The sequence below is a fragment of the Dermacentor albipictus genome, chromosome 5, assembly GCF_038994185.2.
Source record: "Dermacentor albipictus isolate Rhodes 1998 colony chromosome 5, USDA_Dalb.pri_finalv2, whole genome shotgun sequence".
Taxonomy (NCBI): Eukaryota; Metazoa; Arthropoda; class Arachnida; order Ixodida; family Ixodidae; genus Dermacentor; species Dermacentor albipictus.
Window position 1 is genome coordinate 103,876,621 of NC_091825.1, and position 10,223 is coordinate 103,886,843.

General features: G+C 46.9%; 1 protein-coding gene across 1 annotated transcript; it reads left to right on the plus strand.

Moving 5' to 3' along the window:
- The first annotated feature begins 712 nt into the window (after positions 1-712).
- On the plus strand, positions 713-1,357 carry LOC139060333 (uncharacterized). Its single transcript, XM_070539440.1, has one exon. It carries the CDS (start codon positions 713-715, stop codon positions 1,355-1,357), a length of 645 nt encoding a protein of 214 aa, XP_070395541.1.
- Positions 1,358-10,223: the final 8,866 nt, after the last annotated feature.

Below are 10,223 nucleotides of genomic sequence, written 5' to 3' on the forward strand. Positions count from 1 at the left end.
TTCAGAGAAGTTGAAACGGAAAATTTGAGAGCAACAATGAAAGGCTGCTCTATATGATGAGTATTGAAGCAACTGAACATTCAAAAGACTTTTTTAACGACATTTATTATCTCATTTTTTTTTAAAGTGATGATTTCCTTCCTGTGGAGGCGCTTATGACACACGACAATATGCTTTAGACATTAGACAATAGGCTTCACGAACCAGTGCATATTTTACAAATGTGAAGAATGACTTCCTATCACAAGAAAGAAAGAAAGAAAGAAAGAAAGAAAGAAGGAAAGGAAGAAAGAAAGAAAGAAGGAAAGAAAGAAAGGAAGGAAGAAAGAAAGGAAGAAAGAAAGAAAGAAAGAAAGAAAGAAAGAAAGAAAGAAAGAAAGAAAGAAAGAAAGAAAGAAAGAAAGAAAATACAAAACGGAACAACTGCGAAATTTGAATAACTGGCTTCAACACAAACGATCGATGCTTTGTCACTTTTATAAAATTATTGCTTCAAGTCACCGTATAACTTAGTACTAGAACTGTTGTATACTGATATCGCATGTCACGCTGACACTGCATTTTTATGATTATCACTTATCAGCCACGCAAGCAGCAGTCGGTGGATCACATGTTCATCCCCCTATAAAAGGGCACTGCATCAATAAACTTTGTCTGTTCCACCCTGGCGTCCGGCTAATATGCTACAGTTGGCGACGAGGAAGCGACGGCGATGGCCGTCGCTAGGATCGGGGAGTATCGTCTCGGCACAAACGCGTCATGGGACGAATACGTCGAGAGGCTAGAAAAGTTCGGCGAAGCGAACAAGATAGCGAAAGAACAGAAAAGAGCCGTCTTGCTGAGTTGTTGCGGCGAAGAAGCGTACGGGCTCATCGTAACTCTGGTGAAGCCAGCAGGACCGACAACAGCAACCTACGACGAAATTAAGACGGTGGTTCGCAAGCACCTGCATCCAAGGCCTTCAGAGCTGTACGCAAGGTTTTTGTTCTACAAGAGAAACCAGGCTGCCGAGGAATTGGTTGCGGACTACGTCACGGCGCTTCGGAAGCTAGCCGAAGACTGCGGTTTTTGCGACGAGCAGCTCCCGTTGGACATAATGATGCGAGATCGTTTCGTATGCGGCCTCCAGAACGAAACAGCTCAACAGCGACTTCTCGCAGAGCATTACCTTACGTTCAACGTTGCGTACGACACGGCCGCGACCGCAGAAGCAACAGCCATGCAACAGCGAGACATACGCATGCAAGGCCGAGACGAGACAAAGGACTGCCAGGGCATGATACAAGCAACCAGCACATCCCGGCCACGGCGGCCGCATTTCGATGGGGGCGAAATGCGAAAACACCCGTGTGCTTAGATTTAGGCGCACGTTAAAGAACCCCAGGTGGTCAAAATTTCCGGAGTCCTCCACTACGGCGTGCCTCATAATCAGAAAGTGGTTTTGGCACGTAAAACCCCAAATATTATATATTATAAGCAACCAGCACGAAGCAAGAGGCAGAGGGATCCAGTTGCTACCGTTGCAACGGTAAGCACGCTCCGCATTTATACAGTTTTAGAAAAACACCATGCTTCAAATGCAAAAGGGTTGGACATATAGCGAGGGCTTGTCGTTCAAAAGACGAAAGTAGAGCGACCCGGAAGACGACGCCTGAGCAAAAGAGGAAAGTTGGAAAAGAGCAAGGGCGTGTACGAAATGAGTGCATTGTTCTCACTCTACGAAGTGAATAAGCCAGAACAGAAGTTTAAGTTTAAAGTACAGATACAAGGGCAAGAAGTCCCGATGGAGATTGATTCCAGAGCCTCGCGCTCAATTGTGAGTGAAGATACATTTCGAGCAATCGAGGGAGATCGGGGTTCCAAGCTTCTGGAACAACTCTCTTGGAGATCGGGTCTCCAAGCTACTGGAACAACTCTCGTAACCTGGTCAAAGAAGGCGTTACCGCTGCTGGGTCGAACAGCCGTCTTGGTAGAATTCAAGGGCCGGAAGGCAAAGCTGCCTTTGTTGGTAGTAAAGGATCGAGGCAACAGCCTGATTGGGTGAAACTGGTTTAAGCCGTTAAGCATTTGCTTGCGGGGAATCGAGTAAGTAAACGAAGAAGACGTGCCCTCACGATTTTCCGAGGTGTTTCGCAGGGACCTTCCTGGCTTCAACGGACCACCAGTTCACAGCGAACTGAAAGAAGACGCCCAACCAGTGTTTCTCAAAAGCCGACCAGTTCCACTGGCCATCAAGGACGACGTGCACAAGGAAGGGGATCGCTTGGTTCAACAAGGGGTATTGGAACCCGTCGCGTACTCCAGCTTGGCCACACCACTGGTAGTGGTAAGAAAAAAAAAGACGGAACTTTACGCCTGTGCGGTGACTACCGTAGCACCATAAACAAAGCTATTAAATTCAGTGGGTACCCTTCGCCCACTACCGCTGAGATGCTCGCAGCTCTGGGTTCAAGCAACTTTTTTACAAAGCTGAATCTAGCTCAAGCTTATGAACAGCTTACGCTAGACAATGAGTCGGCTGAAGTGCTCACAGTTAACACGATAAAGGGACTGTACAAAGTCAAACGGCTGCCGTTTGATGATGCTTGATCATGGAAAATGAACTGTGAACGTTGTTATAAAAAATCCCTAGTCCAGGCTATAATGCTCCCGTTTCCAATAGTTCACTCCAATTTTGCAATTAGGTTGTCGTGACACACACAATCGAATGCTTTGCTGAAATCTAGAAATATTGAGTCTGTTTGACCGCGGTTGTCAATAGTCTCTGCTAGGTCATGTATAACTTCAGTCAACAGTGTTGCTGCTGACATCCCTTGGCGAAACCCATGCTGATTGGCCGTTAATTAGTATGCCATTATGTTCAAAATATGTTGTTAAGTGTTAAAATTATATGTTCTAGTATCTTGCATGATGTACTAGTTAGTGATATCGGTCTGTAGTTGGAAGGAGAGTTTGTGTCACCTGATTTATGGATTTGTATTATCCTTGCTTTTTTCCAGTCATCTGGCACACGTCCGGTTGAAAGTGACATACAATAGATAATGCCCAGATACCTGCCACACCATTTTGTGTATCGCTTTAAGCATTCGTTAGGGACGTCGTCAGGGCGACTAGATTTTTTCGTGTCTAATCCGAGTAGAAGGTTAAAGATTCCTGAGTCAGTTATGTTTAGTGAGTCGATGGCGAAACCTGTAGGAATTATTGGGGGGACAAACCCATTATCTGCAGTAAATACCAATTGGAAGTACTTGTTGTATGCATTACCTTGAGAAACTTTTTCATTGTGAGGTCGTTCTGGCGTGATTACTTTGCGTGTACGGAAGTTATTCCAAAATCTGTGTGGATTACCTTTTACGAAGCTAGGGAGGGTAGTATTAACGTACTCTTTTCTGGAGTGGCTTAGTCTGATTTTGAGTTATGCCTTGACGGTAATCAATTTTGATGTCTGGAGTGATTGATTTTTACTCTTCTTCAATGTAAGTGCAAATAAGCGAACGTCACTGAGGAGCCCCGACGCGAACTCAGAGGATTAAAATCTAGCCTAAACTGAATGCACTGTTCAAGTCGAAGCGAGAGTAATCGCGTTCCAGTTAGTTATAGCCGTTTTCGATGGCACTAAGGCACTAGAGGTAATCACCTGAGTAGCCTTCTAGAATCCATTCCTTTCCATCATAATTTGTACATTACTCTCGGAGCACTTCGGCTTTGGGATTGTTCTTAATAGCGTCTGCGCCCCCCCCCCCTTCTCCCTCATCCACTGATGGACTCCCTTTCCTCTCATCTCCAACCTTAGCTATAACGCTAACTTTCGCACATGGCACTGTAAAGATTCCAGTGGCGTCGTGCTCTGACAAAACGAAGCAAACGAGCATGCAAAAATGGAACAATGGAAGTGAAGCCGGCTCTTGCATAAGCGCTATCTGCATAAGTAAACATGCATAGAAAGCGGCAGCTAGGGGTCCGACGCATCATAAAGCGCCGGCGAAAAATTCTCTGCACAACCAGCGGAAGACAGTACCAGTGTTTCCGCTAAAAAAAAAAGGTTAAAAGGAAGGAAAAGGGAGTGAAATAAAAAAATAAAACAATGAATGAATGAATGCGCTTAGAACGCAGTTTTTCATCTGCGTGCCCTCAGGGTAGATTTCTTTTTCTCGTACTCCCTGGCGGTTCCCGCTGCCTCCCTAATTGCGATCTTCTGCATAACTTCCCTACTTCTTTTCTTCGTGCCATGGCTTTCATAATGCGCGTTCAAGCAATACTGTCTGCGACCCTGTCGCGTCGCAGAGACGCCGTTGACTTGCTGCCTTTGTTGGCGAAAAAATGACCCTTCATTTAATCTCTCATGTTTTTTCTTTCTTACTGTTACCCATCCGCTATGCCCGCGTCTATCTTTCCCTCTCCTCTAGGGGCCTGACGCGTTAGCGAGGGACTTCTGGTTCCTCTTTGATTAATAAACGCTTTCACGATAAACGAGAATAAGAAAGGGATCGTTCATCGCGAGCAGATTTCTCGTTTATCCTTCTCAACGTTCCCGTATTTTATTCAGGGAGGTCAGAAACGAGAGGCCGCCGCGAAGAAAAGCGAATGCGAGAAGGAACTGTCTGGAGTGTTCAGGCCGGATCATTCTGATGAGATGCGTAATTTTTTTATGCCTTTGTTCTCCCGCGTATCCTTTAGCGTGCCGCTGTTCTTGTGTCCATTGGGCTGTAGGCTCACGCTAATTACGAGCGATGCGCGCCAGCTTGCAAGCAGGATCATTTTACTGCGACGATAAAAAAGATTAAAGAAAAGGTAATGAAGAGAAAGACGTGGCGGGTGTCAGGCTAGTTTGGCTTCTCACCTGACCTATACTATTACTGTTGGGGAGGGGCGTCGGGTCTTGCAGCCTTATGTAGTGGGAAAAGAAGGGGAGGAAGAGACAGAGGAAGGGAAGAAGGAAGAACGAAAAATGAAAGATAGAACTCAGAAAGGAAGGAAGCAGCGAGGACGAAAAAAAGAAGGAAAGCAAGAAGGCACTAAGAAAGGAAGATACGACGAAAGGAAAAAGAGAAAAAGGAAGGAAAGGAGGGAGGAAGAATGAAACAATGAGAGAGAGAGAGAGAGAGAGAGAGAGAGAGAGAGAGAGAGGTGGGGTTGGAGATAGGCATATGTAGTAGAGACAATTTCTGGGCTCCAAGTCATTGTTAGTTTTGCATTCCTGCGTGCAAGAATGGCTTCTGCCGACTGCCAGCCAACTCTGACTATACCTCGTGACAAAAAAAATAAAGAAGAAAGAGAGAGAGAGAAAAGAGGAAGTGCCGCAAGGGAGGAGCTAGGCTTCTGTATTCGCTGCTGTTACCATGCAACGCATACTTGTTTTTACTTACTAAAATACGTGAGCGCACAAGCAACTATTGAGACCAAAGAAAGACGACAACACAGAGCTGAACTTACAACTTTAACAGGCGTTGAGCTAACACACTACTCGCTTATTAATCTACGAATTATTTCAGCTACTGTTAATTCACGCGCGTGCTTGTTTTTACGTTTACTGGTCACTTGGGCTTCGTCGAAGGGTGGCTGACATGCACACTTGTCACAAAAGGGGTTTCGATGCAAGAAAACCCTCCCCTCCATGTCTTACGTTCTTCTTATGCTCCCCGAATCTTTCGCAGACGCATCGATCAGTCTGTCTCCCTTACCAACGTAGCTCAACGTCGGTTTTACCATCTAATAAAGAACTGCAACTCCTCGCATCAAGTTTGAGACGCGGATGATAATGCATTAGTCTACAGACCTTCGCAAATTGTATGTGGTTCATGAGCACGGGCACGGCGCTTCCTAGTAAAGTCGTTGTAAGTTCAGGGCCGTGGTGTCGTCTTTCCGTGGTCCCCTTGCGGCTTGCGCGCTGTTGTATTTTATGCGAAGCATATTACGAGGGCTCAACCCAGCTCCTCAGGCGCGGCGGTGACCATGAAATCACGTGACACCGTGACGTCACGACAGAGGAGAAGTGGCTTTGGCTCAACTCTTGCAAGACGGGCTGGGTGGGAATCGAACCAGGGTCTCCGGAGTGTGGGACGGAGACGCTACCACTGAGCCACGATTACGATGCTTCAAAGCGGTACAAAAGCGCCTCTAGTGAATGCGGTGTTGCCTTAGAAACGAGCTGTTTCTAAGGCGTGCGTCTCTTGCTCAGGCGCACATTTCGTTGCCGCGCCGAACGCTGCTTTGCTCGACGCTCACCGCGTCCAATGCGGGGCGCGTAGTCGCTGCCCTGTAGCCCATTGTCTTACACCCCTTGGCGGGTCGACGGGAACGCTGTCGCGTTCCACTCTTGAAGGCGAAGAAGTAATGCATGAGTTGTTTCTTCGTCTAGCCGAACCAAATATAGCCAAGCAACAGCAGTTCACCAGGCTAAACAGTGGTTCAACAACTAAAATAAAGGCTAGTATGCTTCGCATCCTGGGCTTAACCTTACCTAAGCCACAGCCATTTTTTTAATGTTGTTTGAGCAACAAGTCCATGTCTCCGGTATTCCGTAGTTGTTTTTAGTGTCTGCTTGCGGCTGCATCTCGGCTTTCCCACAAGACGCTTCAGATCACACTGTTTGTCGGTGGCGGCTCGATCGATTTCATTCGCAAAAGCGTGTCTTCTATAATTGAGTTTATAGGCATTATTTGGGAATTCACATTATTGCTTTGTTTACTTCGGAAAAGACCTTAAGAGAACAGAAAAAAAGGAATTCTATCATTGATTTAATGTGTCGAGGTTTCGCAGTGTAAAGGCAAGACTTGTGACTTTAGTGCGCGTCGTCGAACAAGCAGTGGCACATCGAAAATGCAAGTGACGCACGGCTGCTTAGCGGGAGATTGCACAAATATAAGAAAATAAGCCTTAGATCTAAAAAAAAAACAGCATCAATCTTCTTTAAAGAAGACAGTTACCGCCTGCATTCTCAGGCGATCCTCGATTCTACCTTCTTTCTCCAAACTATAACGAGTTAGGTACAGCGCATCCCCACGACTGAAGACGCAACGCATTTCAAGAATAGTAGTCAAATGTCAATGAATTGCATTGACCACTTCCGATGTTCACTGCACTTCTGAAGTGCAGGGACCACGCTAACATCCACTTCTTTGAGTAGAGAAAGGTTTTTGTGTAGAGGACCCCCAGAGTTTGTTACAACATTAACCCTGCGGAAAAAACTGGCACTGCGCCGATGTTATATGTATGAGAACGTTTTGATGAGGTAGCTTCGAATTGACATCGTTCTAGGAGAGCCACGGCTCCTTAAAGACTCGCCTGGCTAACAGCGTTCTGTCTGTCACAATGGTTCATTCTCTACTAAAACAGCGCGTAAACTGCTGTTTCTTCTGTGAATTCGCGCAAGAAAAGTTCTTTTTAATCATATGATTTGCTTAGACCCATAATTGTATAAAACTCAAAAAAGCACTGGCTGGCTGCTAAAATTCAAGGACAGACGACAAGGTCAGGGCTCGCATTGGCGAATTTGTCGTCTGCTTTAATGCGACTAGTATTCTTTGTGAAATTCACCCAATTTGCAATACGTTTGTCTGCACTTTCCGCCAAGCTAAGTCACTGGGAATGTGCCACTGGGTATGTGTCACTCTTCCGCGACAACAAATTTTCTTTTGAATTTATCCGGCGCTGGGCAGAATCAAACCTGCGTCATAGATATATTCACACTCGCGCCAGGCACGCAATTCGGGACGGCCCCGCCAGGTGGTGCGGGGTGTCCAGAGGGAAGCGCGAGAGAGGAGCCCAGCTGCAGTACACGCGTCATGCATGGCGCCTTTCGAAATTGATTTAATAGTGATCACGTCAACGTCAATGGTCAACCTAGGATAACTTCTGTCATTTTTTGTTTTCGTCGTGAAACGTCTTTTGTTTCAATCAGCATAGAGGGTCGCTCGCTAAAACCGCATGTAGCGAAAACGTGTAACACTCGTCTCGCTTATAACTCTGCAACCGTGCTACCTACGCACCTGAATTCCATATCGTTTTGTAGAAGAAAGAAGCCATTACACGATTACACAAGCGTCGCGTCAGCAGATGGCACCGTTGTTCCACCACGCATGATGCAACTGGAGTTAAATTTTTGCCTCCGGCGCGGCGTTCAGAGATGCGTAGCTCGGCAGTATGTTCGTCGATCCTAGCGGAAGTGACGTGTTTGAGAGGGCTCACTTTGCCGTAGCAGGCATATAATCCAGTGCCTTGGCTGAGCATGCCACTTCAAGCGGCCACGCAATCGACTGGGGGAAGGCACGTGTCCTTGCCAGGGAAAAAGGGCTATCTCGAAGCCTTTATCTTGAGTCCCTCATGATCCAGACTACGCCACACATTCTGAACAGGAGCGATGGCAATCTGCCGTCAGTGTATGCGCGCTGCATGCGTCACGTGTTCTAGACTATTTAAGCGAGCTGCTCGAGCACCTTTGTTTATTTTACCTGTGAACAAGGCTCCCGTGTGGGAGCCGAAACGTCTTCTTTTCTTTTAAATATTTATTTGGTTGGTGAAGTGCCCCGGGTTTTTGTTTACCCTTTTAACCAGGCATATAATCCATAGAACTAAAACCTATGCTGATCAGGAATTATATATGGCCTACAATTATGCAATTTGTTTGAGAAATTTCCCGCTTGCTCGGCTGTGGTCCACGTGCGTTCGGCGCGTAGGTCCCAGAAATACCCTGAAGACACTCAGGCGGCAAGACACAGGGATATCCGACCCCTGTGACCACGGCGGAACGTGTCCGTCTGTACTCGCGGACAACTTTCTGTGGCTATGGAGAGAAAGCTACGGAGGCAAAGCGCACACAAGTGAGGACGCTTCTGAAAAGAGTCCCTCGATCGTTTTCATCCACGTTGGTTTAAGCTGGGTAAGACAAAACATAAAACGCCTTATTAGTAACAGCTAACTAAGACAAAACACACAACTGAATGTAAAAGTTTACTTATTTTGCGGCTTCTCCCTTCCGTGTCTGGGCTAACGCGAAACCGTCGCACGTGGAAGCTGCGTCGATTCACCGTCTGTTCCGAGCAACCAAGAGCACTGTCAAACGCTGCCGGACTAGTCGGTGCGGTTACACACGTGCAGAAGCACCGCCCCCGTAGCTTTCCTTTCATAGCCACAGAAAGTTGTCTGCGAGTATACCAGAGAAGCGGCAAGCGCAGGAGATTGAGGAAAGCGCAGAAACCACCAACGATTGCGGTGGGTTCGAGCGGCGCAGGGCAGTCCCGGGCGCCACCAGTAGGGAATCATTTATGTAGTGTCCAAACACCCTCTGCAATGGAGGAGACCGTTGCAAAAAGGGAGCGAGCGCGATTGCAAAACTAGACCACCAGACAGCCCCGCACCCCTCCATGCGACAGGTCAACTGCGACATAAGCAAGGCATGTAATGCGTGAATAAATGTAACTTACGTAATTGTTAACGTCAGTTCTGTACGCTCTAGTGTCATTACACCCTCGGCAGCTCGCACAAAACATTTCACGTATCCCGTTGTGGCTGCGGCCAAGGCGCAGTCTACCCGATGTTATTTTTCCTCACTTGCGTGCGCCCTATGGGTGAGTAAACATTGATCAAATATGTAGTACAGGTTACAAAAACTTTTTTGATTAAGATTTTATTTTAAGAATACTTTATCTGGTGCCACCATGACTATGATAGGCCGAGCCACGTTGAAGACAAAGCTTCGTGCACCCACTCATAAAAATGGTCCCAAGGCGCCACTGCGCCCGTTCGGAAATAGGCACCAGGTTCCAAATACTATTTTACCCGGAGCCCAATACGTTGCGCGATTTCCTAACCACGAGGACCCATATGGCTCACAATTCACTTCCGAGCCCTGTATGATGGAGGAACTTCTGGAGGAGCCGGAGCACCTCCCTCCTAAATATCCAATGTCCTTGCGGGAGCAAAATATCACTCACATTTGAGCGCGGGGCCATCTTGCGCTTCAGTTCGTCTGTTAGTTGTTACGTTCTGTTTCAAATTCAGGACACCTTTAGCATGTGATGTTCAATGTTACCAAGAGCTTGGCCCATCATCGTCGTGCGTTCAATGTCCTGTGTACGCATCGTGGCCACCTCTGTGTGTTGGGCACCAACAGTCGGTGAAGGCTGAACATGCAGCAGGTGTGACTAGTAGCTTAAATTGGTCCTTTCCTTGTGGCAACAATTTACCGTTGTGGACACAGAGTAGCCAGCCGGTACTTATACTGG